Here is a 25,544-nt window from a genome sequence, read left to right on the forward strand (position 1 = left end):
CCACATTAAAAAGCTCAAGCTATCACACTAACACCTTACTATTTGACATTTTTGTATCACTTTAAATAACAAAGCAGTTACAGAGGTCTGGATGTAAACTCTTACACAACTTAAGGTGAGTAAAATTCACATCTTTCTCAATGGCTACTAGCACTATTTGCATATGGGCATGACTTTCCCCCATCACTCACCATGATCCTGTAGTTATTCCCCCAGGGTTTCTTCCTCTATGCACCCAGTCTAAAGCTTTAAGGTTGTATTGGCCTGGTCTTGCTGTTGAAAGCCATAAAAGCGAGTTACCACTTTCCCTGCTGTAAGTGCAGCACTTTGTTGGTTGAAAGCCAATGAAGGTGTTTGGGGTTTTGATTATTGTATTGATATTGTAAACTGGTATTAATTATTATAAGTGTGTAATATTAATTTGCAATAATTCACAGGTTTAAGTAGAACAAACTGCTTGTGACGTGTGATTTTAAGTAATGCGAACTCCAGTTCATTTAATTCACTTAACATGTTAACCACATATAACGTCTTAGAAGTGAGTTGTTTGTTCTCAGTTCAGGGCGTTATTTAGACTCAGATGATTGAGTTATTAAACTTAATGTTTGTTTATAGCAATCAGTTTCCACAGTTCATTTGAGTTCACTTAAATTGTCAGGTTTTACAGTGCAACCGAGAGATTTCCGACTCTTAAGAAGTGACCTGTGAGCACCTCTGGTTATAATAAGGGTCTTGTGTTGGATGTAGGAGCACTACACCTCTGACATTGTGTGTGATTCTGTGGCTCCAAGAGTGAAATCCTGCTGTTTGACCAGCACTTACTGAAACATTGGGCATGGTATAAGAACCTTTCTCTTTTCATGCGCATACAACTGAACTTTAGAGCATACACACTTTTTATTGCACTACTTTAAGGTACACTTTTATATTCTACAGTGTTACACTTTTATATATTTCTCTCGTTTCCTCTTGATTCTTCCTTTGTACTGTTTCGCTTTCATTTGCAGTGCAATTTTAATTAATTACCAGCGTGTATGAAATGTGCTGTATACATAAACTCACATTGCTTGTGTTTGTTGTGTGGAGAAACTGGTTTTTCACCTCCACTATCTCTCTGTCTTTTGTTTCCCACTAGATTAATCTAGTTTGAGATGTGTGTGTGTGTGTGTGTCTTTGTGTGGCCTTTCTTGACAGTGTTTACAATTTGCCTTGCAAATGTGCAGGCAGTCTGCGGCTGTATGGGGCTGAATCCTGATTCAGGTGTTAAAGACGTGTGTGTGTGTGTGTGTGTGTGTGTTTAGAGCTGACAGGATGGTTTGGTTCTTCACGCTGCCCACTGTAATAGCCTGTCACCTTGCTCGCCCGTGTCTAGGCCGATGGGCTTTGGCGTCCACCTCTGACACTTATCTCATTAATATATACGCAGCATGTGTAGAGACAAATTCTCAGATGAACAGAATACTGGAATGCAATCTTGAGCATGAGCACATATACATAAGAATGGGCCTTGTAGGAATCATAAGAGCAGTTTTAAAGGAGCACTCTGAGGTCTTTCAGTCTGTTCTATATCTACTTCATTCAAAGCGTACACGGTAATTATGATGAATATCAATATTCGGGTACGTAGCAGTTATATTTACATATAAATTACTATGGAATGAAGGCAATTCATAAAATAAAGATGCAAATGTATTTAATATATGGCCTGGATTTCTTCCAAAAGCAGAACTGCACTTAATTTAATGGTAATTATTTTAACTTTATTTTTCCTGTGCTTTTACTTTTTTTTCATTTTCATTACAAGGTCCCAAAATGACATCGATGCCAAGCACAAAAGCACCCCCTTGTGGATCAGTCAATTAATAAGTGAGAATGTTAATGAGTATGTGAGTGAGTGATGAGTGAGTAGATGAGTGAATGTGTATATTTTTGAGTGAGTCAGAATATAGTTTACTGCATCATTTCAGCAGAGCAGCAGTCCTTCACACAGTGAAAATTTAATAAACTAAAAATGTCCCCGTAGATGTCTGCTAATAACAGAAAGCATATCTCTCAATGACGGAAGCTGCAGAAAAGGCAAAGGCTGGATGCTGTAAATGAAATTGTATTTAATGTTGAGGCATTTGATTAACTGATACTTTGTCCATTCTATAATTAAAGCTGTGGTATTAAATGAAGGTCTGATTTGGCAAGGTGCCATTCTAGTCTTTTGCATCAACCAATTTTTCTGACCTTTTCAACAAATCACCAAATATCTGTTTTAATCTGTGGTGGGAAAGCAGAGACTGGCCTGGAAACAGATTGACCATTCCTTTAATCTTGGGAAAATATGGGACATATACTGATTAGCCACAGTATTAAAGCCATTGACTGGGTTGTCTTGTTAAAATGCTGTCTGTGAAGAGGTGGGGTATATAGACAGCAGTGTCGGATGTTGGTCTTTCAAGGAGGGGAAGCTCAGTTTCGGCCTACATCATAAAATGTGTCAGTTTATTTATACGTAAATTCTACCCTCCGTTCCTTTTCAAGAAAAGGGTCTGTGACCCTGTCGTACCAACAAGGCGTCTTTTCCAGGGACTTGACTAGTGTCCTCTCAATGGTCAGCAGAGCTAGGCTGCTTAAACGGCCTTGGCCCATGTGAAATGTGTCTGCCTGTGAGTGCTTTGTGACGGTTGAGGGGCTCAGCAGCACCCGCTGGACAGAAACTGCGATAGAAGTCAGAAAGAGTGATAGAAGTCAGTCTCCAAACACAAGCAGCTACAAAAAAACCCACCCGAAATAGAAGCTCGATTTATCGCTAGTCGTTTTTAACAAAGAAAATGCTGCTAAGAGGATTAAGAAAGTGTCTGGTTCAACTCAGAACAGAATGAAAATGTAATGCTCCCATGGATCTTTACACCAAAAGATCGCTGATTCGCTCATTTTGCTGTCAATCAAAAAGCGATTCAGCCTCAGACAGATCATCCAATCATCATGCAGAAGCTGAGCGTCCGGGCCAGCCGAGGCCAGCCCACTGCCCCATAGACCCCCAGAGACGCTTAACGTCCGATGGGTGGGACAAAGCCCAGCCTTTATCCAATGACTCGTCTCGTTTCGCAGCACTTCGCTGCTTCTCCATTGAACTCTGTGGACACTCAGCGTCCTCACTGTTTAAATCACTGTGAAGCTGCGGGAATGATTGAGAGGAAAGCTGCGTCTTTACCAGTGATAAGAAGCTGATTCTGAACAAAAGTTGAGCGCGTTGTAGTGCATATTTATTCAACGACATGTACACACAACAGTATATATTTGATCACTTATTTTTTTACATTTTAGGGGAAGCTGAGCTTCCCTTGCAGTCTTAGAGCAATCGCCGCTGATAGACAGTTTGTGAAGTTGATGTGTTTGAAGCAGACACTTTGTGGCTTCCATTCATTCATTCGTTCATTAATTTATTCATTCACTGAGTTCATGTAACGGCTTCGTTCTGATCAGGGTCCAGAGCCTACTCACTATCCTGGGCATGAGACAAGACAACACCATGAGACATGGACAAGGCACCACAACAGGGGGACATCACACACTCACCCAGTCACTCACACACATTCACACCTGTGAACAATTTGCAGTAGTCATAATGGTCAAAGCATTGAATTCAAACAATTGAAATCAAACTCCAAAATGGAAGGTTTTGTTGGATGTTCCATGTGATCATCCAGTGATTGGTACCTAACCAAAGGTTCCTGGAACCCAAGATTTAATGATGACGTAATCTTGTTCTTGATCTTTCTCTGTACTTCCACCACCAAATAATGGAGAAATACATTTTTATGGGGGGAGAGGTGGGCATTTATTTATTTATTTGTCCTTTTTCCTTTTAATCCAGCATTAATTATGGCTCTATGGTCAGTTTTAGATCTAGGGTGAGCTGTAGAATTGGCAACAGCATTAGTCATAGGGCTTGAGTTAAATTAAGGGACACGTCACGGCTAATGTTCATCAATTAAGCTCATCTTCAAACAGAATCCCTTGCGTTTGTGGACAACCGATGAAGCCAGCAATAGTGTCCAGAAAACATAATGTGTATCAAATCGTCTTGCTCTGATAGCCATTATACTGACTCAATAACCAGTCAAATTATTGCTTTAACCTGGGAAAAATAAATCAATATACTACAGTTGACAATGGAATTGAAATTGATTTCAGTGTGTGTGTGTGTGTGTGTGTGTGTGTGTGCCCGTGGTAGAGGGATTACCATGTAGATCTATGCCTTTCACTATATCAGCAAAGGAATGTCTTTTCTCAAAGATAAAACCACATAAACCTTTTGGAAAATTGAGATCAGTGTCTTTGGTCTTTCTCCTTGTTTTTTTCCACAAGAACACAATGTGTCAGAAAAGACAGGCCCATAGACTTATGCTTACAGTGTGCAAATATGTGAGCCCTTTTCCTCATGCACAACATATATCACTGAGGAAAAGCCTGGCTTTCTATGCCATTGAATGATTAAAAGGGTGAAATGAGAATTAAACATTTGAGGACGCCTGAAATGAAGGAAATTAATAAGTATTATGCTCTTCATGGATAACCTTTCACTACATACTGGACCATTTCAGTCAGGAACTAATGGAATACAGCCATAAGAGTATTTGTGATGTTGGGTACTGATGTTGGACAATTAGTTTTGAGTCACTAACTCAACTCATCAATCATACCAAATGTAGTGGATGTTGCTACAACTGTCCAGAGAACACAGTTCCATATTTCCCAGATTTAAAGCCAAATGTTATACCCCCCACCCTCTTTATAAAGCTAGATCACATGCTAGGTGACATTATAAAGCTAAATGACTAAGAAAATCAGGAAAATGTCAGTTAAAGTGCACATATTGCATGAAGACTCAAGAGGTGCTGTCCAGGGTGCTGAACCCTGAGCCTTAAAATCAAGAGGAAATTGAGATCAATGTGTTTTCCTCTCTACAGTTACATATATTTGGGTTATTAGAGGTTTTACTACATTACAGATATTCTCTGAACTAAGTGAAAGAAAGGAAACACTTGATATTGTTAGTTAATTTTATTTTCCCCACTCACTAGTGCACACTGAAGCAATCAGAACTCAGAAGGCAGATTAAGGTCAGGGAATTTTGATAGGAAACAAAGACACCTTGTCTAGGCAGTGATTTTATATGATGTACTTTTGCTTTATGTTACCAATGACATGAAATAAGAAGGTGAAATCATTCAGAGAATAAAAGACTATGTGCCATTTTATAGAAAAAGTAACTGGCTACTTTACAGACAAAGTGATTCTATTCCCAGTGCACAAGCTCGTTCCGAGTAGATACAGGTGCCCTATATTCAAAGTGTCCAGACAAAGACTTGGTCAAATATAAAGCTTTGAGTTTGGCTTTCTGATATGTTATGGCAACATCATCAATAATATAATCAAAATGATTAAACCAGTACATGATTAGGTGACTGGACACATTATGAAATAAACAACAATCCCAATGCTTAGTAAAATGCACAATGTTGAGTTAAATGTGTCTTATAAGCTCAAGTATTTTAACACTGTTGTTAACTACATGTGTAATTTTGTAATAAGCTTGTAATACATATGTAACACATAAGAAACTAAAGTGTTTGTATACAATGGGTATTACAAACTGTAAGTAATAATACATACACAGCTTGTAATACATATGCAAATGTAACTACAATAAATACCGGGTTACTAACTGGGTTTTAAATGATGTTAATTCTATTTCTTGTCAGTTGTACACTGCAGATATTAACCTGTGCAGTAGGATTAATACCTGCAGTGTAGAATAAACATGTGGAATTAATATGTACATTTTCAGATGCCAACAACAAGGAATGAACAGTGAAGAATTAATTATGAACTATAGGTGCTGCAAATGTTTAATCACAGGCTGCATTCTGCACCATAACCATTAATGTTATACACTGTACATGTTCCAGCTATTAACTCTACACTATCACACCGCACACTACACATCATGCTACATTGAAGGTGTGTTAAATTTATAGGTGCATACTTCTATTATGTGCGTGAGTGTGTATGGGTTAATTCTGCACTTCATGCTGCACTAATTTACACTTTATTTACACTGTTAATGCTACACTGAATGTGTTTTAATTCTATGATTAATTTTACAATGTGTGTGGGGGTATGTGTTAATTCTACCAATAATTATTTCTACATTGTGTGTGTTTATTGTACACTGCAGCTGTGTTCATTCTATAGGTGCTGTAGTTCTACACTGCGGGTGTTTAACAGTTTCTACAGAAGACACTGCATTAGATCTACATTATGACTTAATTCTACATGATGTGTGACATTAGTTCTACATCGTGTGTTTGTTTATTCTTAACTCAGTTGTTCCACAGTGATACAGTGTTAATTATGCTCTGTTTATGTGAATTCTAAAGCATGAGATTGGACTGCAGGTGTTCATTCTGCACAGAATGCAACAATTCTCTCTCTCTCTCTCTCTCTCTCTCTCTCTCTCTCTCTCTCTCTCTCTCTCTCTCTGTATGGGACTCACCCTCCACCTCGTCCTCGGGCAGGTTGACCGGAGCTCTGTATGAGAGGATGTCGGGGATGGTACACATTCCCCGGTACATCAGGGTGGAGGTGACGGGGTGCATGGGCATGATTGCGGTGTGCGCTCGCGATCCTCATAAATGATTCCCAGAAACCCGGAGCCCGGACACTCGCTCACTCACAGCGGCGACACCGCGGACGCGCGCGCTCCTCGCATCCGAGGAAGAAGGAAGAGGAGGTATGAAGAGATATGAGCGCGAGCGGCGCGATAAAGCTCCAGCGCTGCAAAGCTCGGCGCGCGAGTCTCACCCCACACCTGTAGCTCCCTCTCAACTGAGCTCACCTGCGCGCGCGAGGTCAAGTCGGTGGTCAGTGGGTGGTCAGTCGGTGGTCAGTCGCGAGGTGGCCGAGGCGCAGGTCTGTGGATCTCGTGCCCATGTTCTCGATCCTCGCTGTTTGGCGACGCTACTTTACGCAGGAAAATTCCCCGCGCTAGAGGATGATCCCCCTCTCGCCCTCCCCTCTCTCTCTCTCTCTCTCTCTCTCTCTCTCTCTCTCTCTCTCTCGCGCGCGCTTATCAGGACCTATAACTTTTTTTTTTAACTAAAAGCGCGGACGGAACGGAGCGCGTGTTCCTGGACGCGTCGGGGCGCGTGCACTGCCGGATGCGCGCGTTGCGGATGCCCCAGTGTTTACAAACTCACGATGTAATTAAATGCCTCCTCCCTCTTCACGGTTGTCGTGAAACACGTGCTGTAAACGATCGTCTCGTGCAGTTAACAAACGCCTCGTGCTCTTGTGCGGGAGATGATCCTCGCGCTGTTGCTCCTGCTCTCACTTAGGTCCTTCCCGTGTCTATACAGCGCGCGCTCTCGTCTCTAGATCCGCGCGGGCTGCGGTGACGCACACACACAAACACACACAGGGACAGAGAGAGAGATAGATGCAAAAATATATCAACTTCTAAGGCTGAATCTCGGAGCTGTGGCGAGGTTAGACTCTTCTGGCTGACGCTTGGTGTTGGACATGACGACACTGAGCACAGTTACGGCTGCAGGAGACCGTCCGCTTTTATGTCACGCCTCTCTGTGGAGGTTCACCCGTACACGTGGGGCCTGTAACTGCATGCAGTCAGAGCTCCGTGTTTATCAGTGTCTGTCTGAACGCCTCAGCCCTGGCTCCTGGTTTCATGCTGCAGTCTCATTGCTGTTGTATTTGCAAGGCAGGTGTTTCAGAGCAAATGCCAATGGCTCTCCACACATACCCCCACCCCCCTCCCCTTACCCCGTGGCTTGCTGTTATCTTGTTGCATGTCTGGCCCTGATGGAGCTGAAGACTCGGCTGATACTGACCCAGCTGTGGCTGCTGTGGACGCAGGTGTGGTCTATCAAAACCCGATGGACTCTTGTGATGGAAGATGAGAGATGCAGAATGTCATTCATTCTCTCTCTCTCTCTCTCTCTCTCTCTCTCTCTCTCTCTCTCTCTCTCTCTCTCTCGTGGTCAGTTTCAGTGCTGAATGCAGTGATAGAATCAAAGCAGGTGAGGCCTGTATCAACAATAGGCTTCAAGGTTGAGCAGAGATGTGGTCCTCCATCAGTCAATAAGTCTCTCTCTCCCTCTCTCTCTCTTTCTCTCTCTCTCTCTCCCTCTCTCTCTCTCTCTCTCTCTCTCTCTCTCCTATGGTTTTCTTTTCTTTTAACCCTTTCTTTCTTTCTTTCTTTCTTTCTTTCTCCCTTTTTGCTTTATATCTTTCTCATATACTCACTCTGCCTAGAAGGAGGATGTCTTGATTGTACGTCCACCTCCTTTGCTTTCTCTTTCTTCACTCTCCCCTTTTTCCAACCCCCACCCTCTCTCTCATTCTCTCTCTCTCTCTCTCTCACTCTCTCTCTCTCTCTCTCTCTCTCTCTCTCTCTCTCACACTCTCAGCAGGTGGTCTCTCTGGGCTGCTCTGAATGCTCTCTGTGGATTGTGACCGTCCTTGGGCATGAGATAAGGGCACAGGTTCAGGGGAAGGGATAAAGGGAGATAAAGCAATAGAGAGATGGAGGGATAGGGAGGTATATGAAAAGAGAGCAGAGAAAAAGCAAGAAAACTGCCTCCTGTGGCACAGATGAGTGACAGCTGTAAAGTCTATTGTCTTTATAGCCACACATACGTAGACAGATAGATAGATAAAGAGAGAGAGATTGAAATATTGCTGTGAGGACATTTATTATTTCGGTTCATAATTAAGACTGAATCGCAAACAACACTCCATCTCATCGCCGCTCTATTGGATGAAGGTACATAATTTCAAAGAGAATGCAGTTTCACTGCTTCACAACACAATACCCCTCTATCAGCTCTATCCAATTTCATTTTTCCTTATTTTATTTAGAGATATATCTGTGTCCACAGTGGGTGCTGAAATGACTAATTATACGTGATGTCTGCAGACTCCGGGCCACAATGTGTCTATATCTACTGTGTATATTTATATATTTTTAAAATAAAGACTTTATGATTAATTGAACAAGAGAAATTGTCCAAATTTACGACTGTCAGCTTTTTTTTCCCCCACTGATAGAGTTCTGCTGAAAATGAATAGTGATAAATTCATCTCTCTCTCTCTCTCTCTATCTCTCTCTCAGACTTTGGCATCCAGCTTGACTTTCCCACTGCTAACAATACCTCAACAAAGCAAAGGAATCCACACAAAGGAGGCAGTAAAATAAGTCCATGTAAGTAAGTGCGGAGCTCTATCTCTCTGCATGGCGTCCCACTCATTGTGGAGAATATTGATCCCTGCACTCTCACTGTCCAGCCTGGACAAACCTGAAGCACAAAGAGCTGCCTCTTAGCCTCGCCGCCGATGAAGCTGTAACCTTCTCCACAATTCACCCATGCCACAAAACACCCTCGCCACGGGACCCCCCACTCAAAAGGTCAGCCAGCAACCGGGCAGTCAATAGTGCCACACTAGATGCAGACACATGCTGAGTAACGAAGTGCCCGCTGAAAGTCATTGCTCACTGGTCAGACCCCATGCTTCCAGAAGCTGCGTTATATTACTGTCCATCAACCTGTGGACACACGCTGTCTGTCTGTCACCAGAGGGCAGTGTTGAGCATGCAGTCTGACAATGGTAATTGTGAAATTTTGGGACACTGATGGTTTTGTGCGCTTTGGAAAATGGTAAGTGTCCAAGTTACTTTACAACTTTAATGCCTAGCTGTCTGAACATTGTGTTCAATCATGTGCACACAGTTTGTATAATCTCCATAGAAATAAACATGCTGCTGGGCCCAAGGTCACCATGACCAAAGACCCTGAGCACTGGGCGGAGTACTGCAACTGTGTTCCCACTTTATATTAAGTGTCTCTAATAACTGTGTAGTACACATGAACAACATATGCAACAACAATGTAACTACTGCTGAATTAGTACTGGTTACAGATGGATTGCAGTAGTAAAGCTTATGTATGTGTATCGACTGCAGTTTTGCTTTGTGTAATTAAACAAGTAGATCTTCATAGTTGTAACAGCATATTCTGTCTCATGTTATTACACACATGTAATAGCACATGTGTAATTACATTAGTAATCAGACTGGAACAGGATTTCTTTTGTTCCAGAAGCCTTATCTGGCAGGTATGTATTAACTTATATTAACACATTAAACTGGATTTGCCATTGTTTCTAACATTTAGCTAATATTTGTTATTGTTGACACATTGTAAACAGTTTCAGCTTTAAACCATTCTGTGATGTGATAGTTCAGTGGATGACCATAATTTCACAGTGTAACATTTATGAAATTATTTAAATGTGTTACATTGTTATTAACTCTAAGCAATATCTGTATAACCACTCAATTATAACATACTACATAACTACACAGGAAAAACTCGCACTGTTAAAGTGTAACTTTTACATATTTACTCTGCAATGATTCATCATTAAAGACACACAGCAGTCACAAAGCTCCAGGGGCCTGGAGGTTGTGGGTTTGATTCCCGCTTCGGGTGACTGTCTGTGAGGAGTTTGGTGTGTTTGTCCTGTGTCCCCGTGGGTTTCCTCCGGCTGCTCCAGTTTCCTCCTACAGTCCAAAAACACACGTTGGTAGACTCAAAAGTGTCCGAGTGTGTGAGTGAATGTGTGAGTATGTGTGTTGCCCTGTGAAGATCTGGTGCCCCCTCCAGGGTGTATACCCACCTTGCGTCCAATGATTCCAGGTAGGCTCTGGACCCACCGCGACCCTGAACTGGACAAGCGGTTACAGATGATGAATGAATGAAACTAAGTTATTTAGTACATGTATCCTAATAATGACATTAAACTTATTTAGACAAGATATTTTATGTTTAGTAAAAATGTAATTTCTTAAATGATACATTTTATGGACATCCATTGAACTAATACATTACGGAATTGTTTAAAGCTGAAACTGTTTAGAATGTCTCAAAAATAACATAAATATTAATGTTAGAAACTATGGCAAATCCAGTTTGATGTGTTAATATAAGTTAATACATACCTGCCAGATAAGGCTTCTGGAACAAAAAAAAATCTTGTTCCAGTCTGATTACTAATGTAATTACACATGTGCTATTACATGTGTGTAATAACATGAGAGAGAATATGCTGTTATATATATGAAGATCCACTTGTGTAATTAAACAAAGCAAAACTGAAGATGATACACATACATAAGCTTTACTACTGTAATCCAATTGTAACAGGAACTAATTCATCAGTAGTTACATTGTTGTTGCCTATGTTGTGCATGTGTAATTACACAATTATTAGAGACATTTAACATAAAGTGGAACCAAGAAGAAGCATTATCTGATACCTTTGGGATTAGTGTGAGTGGCATTGGCAATCCAGAACCAATCATCCAACTTCAGGACATGACCACATTAAAGTTTTTGTCGATGAATACAATCAAATCCTTACAGAAAAGTTCCAGTATTGTCCCAGTATATAAGTCCTTCCTAGAAAAGTAAAGGCTTCTACTACAGCAAAGGGGGACACCATTGTGGGGGGGCCACAAAAGCTTTAGGTCACAGGGTCAATCACGTTCTTTAACATGTTTCATCCATGTCTGGGTCGTGGGTGGTCTGGAGCTCATTAGGTGATCTGAAATCATTAGGCACAAGGCAGGAACATACCCTGGACAGGATGCCACTCACCCAGTCACTTACACACTCACACATTGAACTTGTCATTGACTCCAGGTTTACTGCGGCCAGTACTAAGCAAATCCCTCTACACTGAAAATGCTGCTAATATTACAACTCCCCTCCAGATTCTGTACTGTGTCTTTGATTGGGGTCCATGCACCACATCCAGTGAACAAAGAGAAATCTTCCTGTCCAAGTACGTCCACATTCCCTCCATGACTCATCTACTTCACTGATCAGTCCTCCTCTCTCTTCCTGACCCACAGGACCTTGCGGAATTCTCAACAAGATCCTGCTTTTTTGTGGAAGAGTAGGCGATATTGGAAAAAATATATACAACCACCATTCTCAAAGGCGTTTTTATCATTTTATCAAAATGCACACACTGTGCTGATCAATGCTGATCATTTTCTGCAATTTGCAGACAAGCTGGGACAGAAAAATACACCAGAAAACAAAGCTTTAAAAATGGTATTAAAAACTGCATTAATTGAAATTTTTAAGATTGGGGTAGATACATACATATATGTAAATATTGATTAAAGTACATCTATGTAAATAAATGATACATAAACCTATTATACATGAGTGAATATTTAAATATTTTCCAGTAACCATGGGCAGCACTATATACCAAAATGTAGTAAAGTCCTTGGTTCACTGTCTGTGAGAAGTTTGATGTGTTCTGCCTGTGTCTGTGTGGGTTTCCTCCGGCAATGAATATTTCTCCTGGGAAAAAGAGCCCATTTATGAATTTTAGAAGAGCGGTAAAGTCTCACAGTGGTTTCTCATCTCAGACTTATAATAATTCATAAATAATATATGTTTTTTTTTTTGTCTTGGCCAGATGTTTTTCAGTCTCATTTTTGTCTCATGTTATTTTTGTAAGGACTTTTAAGAAAAGTGCATTAGGTGAATAACTCTGACACAGTCTACATTTGAGAATCTAACACAAATACACTCCAGCTTTGTTTATATATTAACCATTTAATGACATAGAAATGGGTTTTGGAATTCTAAATGGTTCTACACTGTGAAGGAAAACTAAAAGGGGTTCTGTTATTGGATATGGAGTGTTTATTTGGTACAATATAGAACACCTTGACTGGGCTCTGCCCTTACAGCTCAGAACTGCTAATCCAGAGCAGAGCACTCAAAGCCTGAATCTTCACAAACCACTGACCAGACAACACTGTCAAGTGCATCAGTGAATCTGGAGGCCCATACAGACCACTGTGTGTCCAGTTTACTGTCCAGCCTGTCCACTTCTCCTGTCCAGTTCAGTGGTTCAGGATATCCGTCGTCACAGAGATGGGACAGAGCAGACTTCATAGAAAAGCCCATAGGAATTCTGTGCATATATTTAGTAAAAGTGATTCCTAAAGGGATCTTTACTGCATTTTTATTTTTCTCCTCAAATCTAATGATGTGTGTTTAATATACTTTAGTATTTGGTTCTGTGACTTTAATATATGTGGGTTTTTTCTTTCGGTTGTTTTTGTCAGCCCAGTATTACTTCATTTCAACACAAATGAACAGACAGCAGACAATCCTATAGGAGTCATACTGCACTTAGCTCTGATTCTTAAATCCTAATCAGCCAAAACAATGTTCTTTGGTGGTCAGGACCCTCACAGGACCTGCTGTGTCTATTCAGCTCATACCAGCACAACAAACACTAGCACATCCCTAATACATCAGTATTGCTGCAGAGATGAGAAGGATCCACCGCCCAAATAATATCTGCTCTGTGGTGGTCCTGAGGGGGTCCTGAACACAGAAGCATAAAAAGATTGTGAATCAGCAACATTTTATTTCCCCAAGTATGTTGCACAAGGAATTTGTCTTGGTGAGTGCACACTGTCAGACATTTTGTCTCTGTGGTGGTACCCTCAAGGGCAGAAATTAGTACCTTTAATTAGGGAACATAATTGTAGCTTATTTTATTATAAATGTAGGTTATAAAATTGTGTTGATTTCATACGGGGCGGCATGGTGGCCCAGCAGGTAGTGTCTCAGTCACACATCTCCAGGGACCTGGAGGTTGTGGGTTCGATTCCCGCTCCGGGTGACTGTCTGTGAGGAATTGGTGTGTTCTCCCCGTGTCCGTGTGGGTTTCCTCCCACAGTCCAAAAACACACGTTGGTAGCTGGATTGGCGACTCAAAAATGTCCGTATGTATGTGTGTGTGTGTGTGTGTGTCTGTGTTGCCCTGTGAAGGACTAGCGCCCCCTCCAGGGTGTATTCCAGCCTTGCCCCCAATGATTCCAGGTAGGCTCTGGACCCACCACGACCCTGAACTGGATAAGCGCTTACAGATAATGAATTAATGATTTAATACGCCCCATTTCATCTGTTTTTTTTATATGACACCGTTCTATACTGAAAGATTATAAACATGTATCTCTCCTTCTGGAAAAGAGAATGTAATGTACCTTTACAGAACAAAACTGGACTTTTAAACACTGATGTACTTTTAAAGGTACATTTATACTGTTTGAGGCTTTAGTGACCATTAATGTACATCTACGGTATCTGTCTGATTACTAATGTAATTACACATGTGCTATTACATGTGTGTAATAACATTAGAGAGAATATGTTTTTACAACTATAAAGATGTACATCTACTGTATGAGAGTGCACTTGTGGAGAAAATCTACCATACTAAACAGACCAGGTAATCACAATACTACTGAAAATATTTATTAATTCATTCATTATCTGTAACCGCTTATCCAGTTCAGGATCGCGGTGGGTCCAGAGTCTACCTGGAAACATTGGGCGCAAGGCAGGAATACACCCTGGAGGGGGCGCCAGTCCTTCACAGGGCAACACACACACTCACACATTCACTCACACACTCACACCTATGGTCACTTTTGAGTCTCCAATCCACCTACCAACGTGTGTTTTTGGACCGTGGGAGGAAACCGGAGCACCCGGAGGAAACACACAGAGCGGGACTTGAACTCACAACCCCCTGGAGCTGTGTGACTGAAACACTACCTGCTGCACCAACGTGCCGCCCTAAAAATATTTAACTTATGGAAAATAAAATACAATCAGTAGAGTATAGGATAAAGAATAAAAAAGAGCCATACTAAAGGAGCTAATAAGTGTGGATATATGTAGCATATATGAATGTCTAAACATATATCCAACATCTATTTCCAGAAATGTTGGGATATTTTGTACATTACAAATAAATCATGAATCTGTGATCTGTTTATTCTACTGAAACATCATTTTAGCTGAAAAAACGACAAAGAAAGGTTTTCCAATATATTCACTGACCAATTTGATTGTGTTTTGTACAAACGAATGCATTCATTATCTGATGCCTCACACTCACTCTAAAAAGTTGAGACAGGATCAAAATAAGAGTGAAAAGTTTATAGAACATTTATGTCACACTCTTTTAAAGCATTACAGTACAAGCAGGTGAATATCAAAAGTATAAAAGGAACCTTCACAAAAGCTCAGTTTTTGTGAGCAAAAATAGGTCATTGCTTCTCACTTTATGAGAAACTTCATGAAAGTATTGTCAGAGTTCAAACAGAACAGTTTTCTAAGCTAGATATATGTCTTTCACCATCTACAGTTCATAAAATCATGAAAAAGATTCAAGACGTCAGGGGGAATCTCAATTTGGAAACTGCTGTTGAATGTGTGTGACCATGCAGCCCTTTTTTGGAGGCATTTTTGTTTGAGAAACCGTTGGTGAACACAGCCACATGGGCTCAGAAGTACTTAAGAAAATCCATATAGCCATGGTCACTCAATCAGGTGTTTCTGATTTAAAATAAAATAAGGTAGACTTTTGAGCGGCTTAGATTGTGTATAGAGCAAGAATGGGCAAAATTTTCATTTGCAAAAGGGCAACAATTAGTATCTTCAGTTCCCAAATGTGACCCAGTGCTAAACATGCCTCTAATCATGCTTTTCTGAGTGTGGTGCAGGCATTAACTTCAAAATGTACTTATTTATTTAAGGAGTAGAAATAGAATAATTGTTAAATAAGGGTTGTAGTAAATTAACAAATTATGTTTATCACTTATTTTAGTAAGTGTCCTAACTTTTCCAGAAATGCTGTAAAAACTATTATATAAAGGATATTGGCGAATAATATGAACAAACTATTTTAAAAATGGGCAGTTGTGCAACTAAGCATTAAACTACAGAAAATCTACTGTAAGACAAAAAAAACCTTTTGACTATTGAAGCTTAAAGACAGAGGTGTCCAGTGTGGTTAATGAGCACTTCAGCTTTGGGGAAAAGGCTGTTGGCATGTCTGGTTGTACTGGTTTGATTGGCCTGAATTTTCTGCTAGAGGAAAGTGTCTGGAAAAGATGAGGTCCAGGATGAGAGGGGTCAGCTGTAATGCCGACGCGATTCATCATTGTGCTGTGTTAGATGTCCTGAAGGTTTTAGAGACTACACCTATTGTTCCTGTCCATTGTCCTGATTATTCTTTTGAATAATCAGGGAAGGGAATAACAGGGTGAAGGGGGGCTAATAAAGTATGCAGCCTGGAATGCAAAAGTGCATGTAAATACTATCAGAGGAGCTGATTAAAAGAACACTGAATGTAGAGACATGGAAACAGCTGCATTTCCCCCTTGAAAATTATATCATGGAAAGAAAAAAAAAATTTGCAGACTTTTATTTTGAATATGTGCCACCGAGGTTAACATGTTTTTTGGCAGCAAGTCAGACAATGTGAATCTTCCTTTAGCCTTCATTAAGGTACCTGTTCAAATATATACTCATCAGCTTTACTTGCATTTGTGTCACGCCCTCGTCCTGTCGTGTCTGTTTTCCCTGCCATGTGCTCTCTTAGCATATGGCTCTGTTTGTTGTTGTCCATGTCTCCGCCTTAGTCCTGCCTCCTCGTCTGTGTCTCATTTGTTACCCTGCCCTCTCATTATCTGTCTCAGATGCGTCTCGTCTGTGTTAAGTATTAAAGTCCCCTTGTATCACTTCCTCTTGTCGGTCATTCGTTCTTGTACTGTTTCGGTCCATGTTATAAAGTTTGTCATGTTATCAAGTCTGTCTGTCGCCGCTGATTCTCTGTCATTGTTTTTCATGTTGTCGTTTTGTTTTGTTTCCAAGTCTAGTCTGTCTTTGCTGTTCTTCGTTTCGTTTCCTCCGTCTTGATTTGTTTTTCAGTCATCGTGTTTCCTTTCTTTTGTAGTCTGTTTTGTATGGTTCTGTTTTGTTTAATTAAAGTTTGTTGTGTTTTAGCGTGCGCGTCCTCCTCCATCAGTCCGCCCCCCGTGAATCCTGACAATTTGATTCAACTCCTCGGAGTCTGGTTTATAAAGTTAGTTTTTACCAGTTCTGGGCTTGAGGTCAGTAACGATGGCACAGCAGATAACAACGATGGCTAATTACAGTTATATTAGTCTTTTGCCATGTCCCAAACTGCACATTGCTGGACTGAATAGTATGTAAAAAAATATAGACATACCACTCTTAGCAGTGCTTTTTGTAGTGATCACACAGATCAGAATGAGTTGTGAATGTGCAAACAGTGCTGCCAAAAACACGTTTGCTTCATTTAATTTTTAATTTAATCTTTTTAATGAACCCCTGAACCAAGATATCAGAATTGTCAATCAATCAATCAATCAAATTTTATTTATATAGCGCTTTTCACAACAAAAAGTCGTCACAAAGCAGCTTTACAGAGATCCGGGTCCAAGCCTCCTATGAGCAAGCCAGGGGCAACAGTGGCAAGGAAAAACTCCCTCAGCACACGAGGAAGAAACCTTGGAAGGAACCAAGACTCATACGGGGAACCCATCCTCCTCGGGTCGACACCGGAGACACAACAGAGAACAGAAGTAAAAGTGAAATGACCGATGAAGGGGTTATAGTAATATAAATGTAGTATATTGGTGATGATGGAGAAGCAGAAATGAAAATGGTGAGGATGATAATATTAGTGATGTATGAGTCTGATGAGGGAGGAGGTGATCAGGGATTCAGTGTGAGTTAAAATTAGGTGCAGAGTTAATCTGAAATAAAACAGCATGGCCAAGCATGATAGTGTAGATGAGACAAGGACAGGATCTTGTACAGGACACAGGGGCTGGATCAGGGCAACACCTGGAGAGCAGCAGGACATCTCAAAGCATGAGAGAGAGACAGGAGAAAGAAAGCCAGACAAAGGGAACAAATAAAAACACAGAGGTTAGTAGGGTCATGGTAAAGAACGGGGAAATTTGTCCTGCGAAAAAAGCTTCCACTGGTCAGGCAAGAGAACCCAGCGACAGACAGCGTGTTGGCGGTTACTACACAGCTAACTAAGAATGCTGTAGCTATGGTGATATGACAGGGTTAACACAGAACAGTGATAATATGAAAACCAGCCCGAACACCAATATAGAAGGAGTAACCTGAAGGTGAGTGATTAACCAAAAGCTTGTTTAAAAAGGTAGGTTTTTAATCTAGATTTAAAGATTGAGAGTGTGTCTGAGCCCCGAACAGTAACCGGAAGGCTATTCCAGAGTTGAGGAGCTTTGTGAGAAAAGGCTCTTCCTCCTGCTGTGTTTTTCTTAATGCGAGGAACAAAGAGTAGATGGGCATCCTGTGAACGAAGTGTACGTGACGGGCGATAAGGTATGAGAAGTTCAGTAAGATACTGCGGGCCAATTGTTGAGATATTCAGCTTTATTCAAATCATAAACACATGTCTTATGAATGTATGAGATGGGATCAAAGGCGGGATTGGACCTGGAAATGGCAAAACATTACGAGTGGTGTTACACTTAACAGCAGGTAGTGTCATACATAGTTAGCCATCTTTATCAATTAGAATTTAACAACATTACAAATTAAACCATAACTCCAGGACGGTGACACTACCTGCAGTGCCACAGTGCTGCCCTCACAGGGTACACAGCTGCAGATTTATCCACAGGTGCAGGCTCTCCCTCTGATGATCAACACCTCCTCATCATCAGACTCTTACATGCTGCAGTTCTGAAAAAATGTTGGAATGTGGAGAGTTTATTTTCAACACTTGTGCAGGAACCACTAGCTAACAATACGTTCACAGATCCTTAAGAGTAATTTCAGTGCGGTTTCATGGCTATTTGGAAATCATGACAAAGACGTGTCCTTGTGTGTCAGATTTGGGGAGGGTTTCAACAATATATCATCTACACAAGGATGCCACTGCAGAAAAAACTTTGTGACTCACTTTTGCTTTAAATGAGCTGCGGCTTAAAGGAAATCTCACCTGGCCACAAATCACTTGTAAAGGGTTGGGGGCTGCTTTGTTTGGAGCACAGTTCTTTGAGCGCTGGCTCTGAAAGGGCAGGAGGCTAAAGGCGGTGACCGTCTCACCGAGAACTGAATTAAAGTGCAGGGCCGCTGAAATGTGAGCCATGGGACTAGGAGTGAAGATTATAGAGGAAGTAGGTGGAAAAACAAGAACTGATTCGTTCTCGGAACAGTAGAAACAAAGAGACGAGCTCTACATTTTATTTGCTGAGAGATCAATGAAAAGCAGAGTGTGTCAGGTCCAGGAGAGCTGAGGGATGGTCCTCAGGGGATTGTTCCCTGGCTTGTTTGAAAACAGCTGAGCTCGGTCAAACAGACTGTAATCCTCTCCGCACCTCCTTCCTCTGCCTCGAGCCGACAGCGCCGGACAGTGAGGAGAAAACAGAGGAAGGAATGTATCAAAGAGTGAAGCCCTAAAGCTGCCAAGTGTGGTAGAGCTGGAACCCCAGTATCCTGTTTACTAAAGGCTGATATATCTCTGAGGAGATGCTCATAAATCTAACTAGACTAAGTGTAGACACATGCATGCCCAAGGTTTCTTTCCCTTTGTTGCAGTAAAAACCTCTGTTTTTCTGAGATGGTTTGGATGATTCTAGAACACAAATTTCACTCCAGCTCTAAAGAATAAAGGAGGATTTATGCCCCTCTAGCAGACACTTGGCTTCAGGACCAACCTTAGGCTCATGTGCTGCTGACATCTCATCGGTACTGAGAGATTATACAGCTGTGGGATTAATGTTAGAGAACCTGGAGACTGGAGGATCACTGGTTCAATTCCTAGGAAATATTCATCCACAGCCAAAGTGCTGTTGAGCAAGGCACCTCTACCCCCAAAGTCCTCCCCATGTGCCAAGGTGATTGGCAGGCCATTGCTCTGGTTGTGTGTGTTCTCTAACCCTAGTGTGTGAAGAATTGCTCACTATTGTGCATTTGTGTGGTCACCACTACCCATGGGTTAAATATAGAGAAGCCACTTCCCTAAGGTGATTCTTCTGTGTAAAGAGTGAGGACATATTAAAGTAGCTGATATCACTTAAAAGATGGGTTTAAAATCTTTTGGTCATAGCAACACAGAATTGTTCATTATGAGTTTACACTTTTACACAAGGTTTTAATTGTTCTAGTCAAGTCAATGCTTCTAGATAAAGGGTTTTATTTTTTCCTTTTTCCAGCAGTGTATTCCCTCTTGAGAGGCAGTGGTGCTTTTATTTGTCGCAGTGTAACGTACAAAGAAATGTGTCTTCCGTATTTAACCCAACCGTGCCAGTGAATGCACATGCACTCTAGCGCACTAGGGGCAGTGACCAATCAGCCGGAGCAGCAGGCAGCCATCCTCTGTACCCGGGGTGGGGGTGGGTGCTGTTGTGTCTAAAAGATACACTGTCACTTTCGTCACAACATATTAAGAGGTTAGCAGTACTGTTTGTTAATTAAAATAATAATAAATATTTCTGAGCAGATTGGTGCCGCAGCAGTAACGCAGTCACACAGCTCCAGGGATCTGGAGGTTGTGGGTTCGAGCCCTGCTCCAGGTGACTGTCGGTGAGGAGTTTGGTGTGTTCTCCCCGTGGGTTTCCTCTGGGTGCTTCGGTTTCCTCCCACGGTCCAAAAACACATGTTAGTAAGTGGATTTGTGGCTTAAAAGTGTCTGTAGGTGTGAGTGTGTGAGTGAATATTTGAGTGTGTGTGTGGCCCTGGGAAGGAATGGCGCCAACTCCAGGGTGTGTTCCTGCCTTGCGCCCAATGATTCCAGGTAGGCTCCGGACCCACTGCGACCCTGAACTGGATAAGTGGTTACAGGTAATGAATGATTGAATGAATTAAAATAATAACGACTTCTGACACAGACTTCATGTTAATAACGAGACAAGGCTTCAAGCTTTATTTGAACAATTAAGGCTTTCTGAACAAGCGGTAATTCTAAGTCAGGAATTACTGTCTCAAATAAATCTGTTGTTTTTGTACCTTTTTTTTCCTTTGGGCAAGGAGGGGTCAGCCTTGATCATTATTTCTTAATTACATGATTATTTTCAACAAAATCACAGCTGCGGGCAGCTGCTCCTCCTGCTTTTTGTAGCATTTGTAGCACACAGACCAACTCACTCAGAGAGAACCAGCTTCACAATTTCACCATTACTAATTATAGTAGTTGGCATTAAACCCTGTTATTCTTTTCAAGTAGACACACTTATTGTTTTCCTAGGGTCAGCTGCATGTCATACCAGGCTATACTAATGAAGGAATATTCTTTTAATGAATGTATTTCAATATTTAATAATAAATGTCAGTGTTTTAGCCATTTCATTGCCTTGTTCCAGGGCACTTCAACTGTGGATTGAGGGAAGAGGATAGCTCTGTTCCTTTGCTCCCACCTCCCCCCCCCCCCCTTTTTTTTTTCCTGCTGGTCATGGGGATCCAACCAGGAACCTTCCAGTCCAAAGCCTGCCTCTCTAAACATTAGGCCACAGCTGCTTTATATGAGCAGGGACTTGAAGTAAGCAGGCAAATGGAATTTATTTCAGGTTTATTTTAAGAGAGGCAGCCATGGCCTAATGGTTAGACAAGTGGTCTTGGGACCAGAAGACCATGGATTTGACCCCTTCAACAGGCAGGAAAATTGGGGGCAGTGCAAGTGCAAGCAAGTGCACTGTCTCCTCTCTTAACCGCTATAATGCCCTTGAGCAAGGCACTTAACAGCCAAGTGCTCATAGGGCTTAAAAATGATTACATAAAAAATATTAAAAGTTTACAATAATTTGCATTCTTGGTCTTGCCCGTCCCAAAAAGGAACCAGATTAGTGTTGCCTTTGAACTGATTACAGTGAGAGCTGCCATAACCAAAACTCCAACAAGAAACCAGTGGAAGACTTGGCCAGTGGAAAAGCAAAAGAGCCATGCCAAGTCAAGTAGAGACGTGTAGGTCCCATGCAGTGGAAAAGCACCGTAATACACCACCATGTGTTAGTGCACCACCACACAAATATTATCTGCTCTGTGGTGGTCTTGTGGCAGTCCTGACCATTGACACACAGGATGAAAGGGGCTAACAAAGTATGCAGAGCAGCAGATGGACTCCAGTCTGTAATTGTAGAAAAGTGCACCTGTATGGTCAGTGGAGCTGCGAAAATGTGTATAGGTCTTAGAAGTGTCAGAAAGGAGGCAAACACATTTACCCACTTCTTCATGGATGTCAAAATCAGCCCAAAAGCTCCTCGTTCTCAAGAGGAGGTCGCTGCAGAACATCCGGTTCCTTTTGAAGTTCCGCTCAGCTGTTGAGGGGACCTCCGGGGATCAAGCGGAAAAGGCCCGGATCTTGGATGAGGAAGTGAGCGGAACCTTTTCAGATGTGGAGAGGAGTAAATAATAGAAAAAAGGAAAAACATTCACTTTCCACGGTGCCAAAAAACAAGCGAGGCAAGGGGAAGGGAAGGGGAGAGGCCTCCCCTGTGTGACAGAGGCCAGATCGGCTGATTTAAAATAACAAGCCATCTGTGTTGAAGTTTAGCCTTTGAAGCTATTCGGGGCAAGCGCTTAGGAACGGCGCTGCTGATTCTTTCAGACAGCGCAAGACAAAGGTGCGCACCAGCGGCTTACTCACCCAGCGAGATGGAAATAGACACATTTCCAAATGTCGCCTATAAAAAGCAACCGCACCACTTTCATTCCTCAGCGCATGACTAACATATTTCACTAGGCCTATTATCTAAGACCGAGCGGAAGGATGTATACTCCAAACGACAAAGGAAATAATTGGGTAATGGCCTGTTTCCGCTGTTTGTACGATGTCACACACTTGTCAGATTTGATGGCGGGCTACCTTTGATCATTCGGAAAGGAAATGGTAAAAATTGTCAGCGGATTAATCCAAATAGTAAACAATCCCATCCAGCAGCACCAGTCATCAATCAGTGATCTTATCCTTTCTGAATTTATTCACAGCTCCTCAGAAGGCAAACTCACTGGCAAGTTAATGATCAATAAACCAGCAGCAAACTCCAGCTTTACGAGACGGGCAGCAGTAATGTGAATATGATGGTGGAGATGGCTCTCGTTTTCCCCTTGTAGTTCATTAGCAATCATCTCTCCTCATTGTGCATTCAGGCCCAGCTCTGTCTCATCTCAGCGTTCACCTGCAGGCAATGCTCCGCTCTGCCTCCACATCCATCAACACGGGACGTGATGTGTGGGAGCGGCAGTGTTTATGCTGGCGGGTCTCTCTCTCTCTCTCTCTCTCTCTCTCTCTAATGACACAAACAGCCTGTGAGCTTTTAAACAGCTATTATACATCTGCCCTGGGACCTGCCCTGGAAGTTTGGCGCACCAGGCTGCCACCGCTACAGGGCAAGGGGTAGTGTGAGGAGAAATGGATGGAAGGGAAGAAAGCGATACATGTGTACAGAGTCAGTGGTCACTTTATTAGAAACCCCTTTCGTGTAGTTCCACGGGGCCACCCACTGTGTCCATCTGTGTTCACGCGACTCTTGACTGGATTTGCACAGGTTTTTGTACTCTGCACCTAGCATGGTCTATTCACTCCTGCATTGCACATTTTCTGTTGCTACATTACATCATAGACTCTGTACATCTCTTCACTGGGTACCCTATGTTTATGTGACACATGTTTTTAATTGGACAGAAACAGCACATATAATTGATTATTTTTTTAACATACAGACTCTGTTTTATGCTTCTTTTTCATGGAAAGAGCAGTCATCAAACCATTTCACTGCTAGTTGTACCATGTGTCACGCCCTTGTCCTGTCGTGTCTGTTTTCCCCGCCATGTGCTCTCTTAGCACATGGCTCTGTTTGATATTGTTCGTGTCTCCGCCCTCGTCCTCGTCAGTCTCGTTGGTGATCCGTCCCCCTCGTTATCTGTTCCAGGTGTGTTTTGTCTGTGTCAGGTATTTAAGTTCCTTGTGTCACTCCCGTTTGGTCGGTCATTTGTATTGTTTTCTACTCCCAGGTCATGTCGTTTCCTCTTTTGTGTCCTATAGGTCATGTTGTTATCAAGTCTGTTTGTCTCTGCGTTTCCACCTTTGTTTGTACTCTACAGTCTTTCTGTCTTGTCTGTTGCTCGTTCCCTTGCCTTGTTCCTATTGCTTCCATTGTCTCAAGTCTGATTGTATATTTATTCAGTCTAGCTCTCTTTGTATCTGTTCAGTTCTCTGTTTTGCTCTCCTTCTCCAGGTCCTTGTTTAACTCTTCCCGTACAATCTCTCTGTTCAAGTCTCTGTCTAGGTCTCCTTCTGTCCAGGTATTCTGTCTAATCTTTCGAGTCTGTCTATCTTTGTTTTGTCATCTGCTGTTTCGTAAATACTGTGTTTTAGCAAGTGCGTCCACCTCCGTCAGCCCGCCCTCCACGAGTCCTGACACCACGTTTGACCATGTATGTGACAATTAAACTTTAATTTGGTGTAGTTCATTCTCAGAAAATTTGTCACTGTGGTGGTACCCTTAATGGTACATAGTTGTACCTTTAGTTTAGAACAAAATTGTACCTTATTCTATTATAATTGTACATTTTTAAATTGTGTTGATGTCATATGCCCCGTTTCATCTCCAGGACTTTTATTTATTTATTCATTTATTTATTTTATTTTATTTATTTACTTTTTATTTGACACAGTTCTGTAATTAAAACTTACAAATATTCACCTCTCCTTCTGGAGAAAATAATGTAATGTACATTTAGGGAACACAACTAGACTTTTAAACACTGTTGCACCTTTAAAGGTACATTTACACAGTTTGTACCTTTAGTGACCAATAATGTACCTCTACTGTACCTTTTTTTCTGAGAGTGTATGACTCTCGACCTGACACTAGGGTTGTGCTTATAGTTTAAAATGAGAAAGAAATGCACTGTTGCATTTTTATTCCTGTTTTCCTTAGCATTCACACTGACAAATTAAACACTGAACCAACTCAAAACTAAATGAAAAGCTAAGTTCCAACTGTTTTGGATAGATTTTATTAAATGCATTTGGTGGCAGTAATTGGAATAATGTGCTCTGAACTCTCCAAATTGCTGTGTTGCCCAGTTTAATTAAGTGCATTAATTTTATGCAGGTCAGGTTTTACCTGTCTAACGTTCTGGAGCAATTAGTGTCAAGAAACAACACATTCATTTGACTTAACATGACATGAAGTGGCGTGAAATCTGAAAATCAACCCACTTTACGACGGCTTTTTAAAAACACTGTTCATTAAAACTGCATCAATTGCTAATTTGCTGGGGTTTCTTCCCAGCTGTGTTGCTTCCATGTGTCAGTATTTCTATTCAACCCCATCACAGCTGGACTCAAAATACAGAGGCTGCAGTGACAACACAACCCCAAAGATCAGGGGTTAGGTTTGAAAACATGATCCTACCATTCTACCTTGGGACCAGGCTTTGATCAAGGTTATAACACTGAGAAAAGCATGGTTCTGGTTAGTTAATATGTACATATGTACAAAGATCATCATCATGTTTACCCAATATATATATATATATATATATATATATATATATATATATTAATGTTTG

General features: G+C 41.4%; 1 protein-coding gene across 1 annotated transcript in view; it reads right to left on the reverse strand.

The window, feature by feature from the left end:
* Positions 1-7,008, reverse strand: part of LOC136679406 (calcium-binding protein 7-like) — a 44,995-nt gene extending 37,987 nt beyond the window's left edge. The window contains exon 1 of the mRNA XM_066657911.1: positions 6,551-7,008. Coding sequence (XP_066514008.1) covers positions 6,551-6,659 — 109 coding nt within the window. The 5' untranslated portion in view covers positions 6,660-7,008. The remainder of the gene's footprint in view (positions 1-6,550) is intronic.
* Between the last annotated feature and the right edge of the window lie 18,536 nt (positions 7,009-25,544).

This window comes from Hoplias malabaricus, chromosome Y (genome assembly GCF_029633855.1).
Source record: "Hoplias malabaricus isolate fHopMal1 chromosome Y, fHopMal1.hap1, whole genome shotgun sequence".
Classification (NCBI taxonomy): domain Eukaryota; kingdom Metazoa; phylum Chordata; class Actinopteri; order Characiformes; family Erythrinidae; genus Hoplias; species Hoplias malabaricus.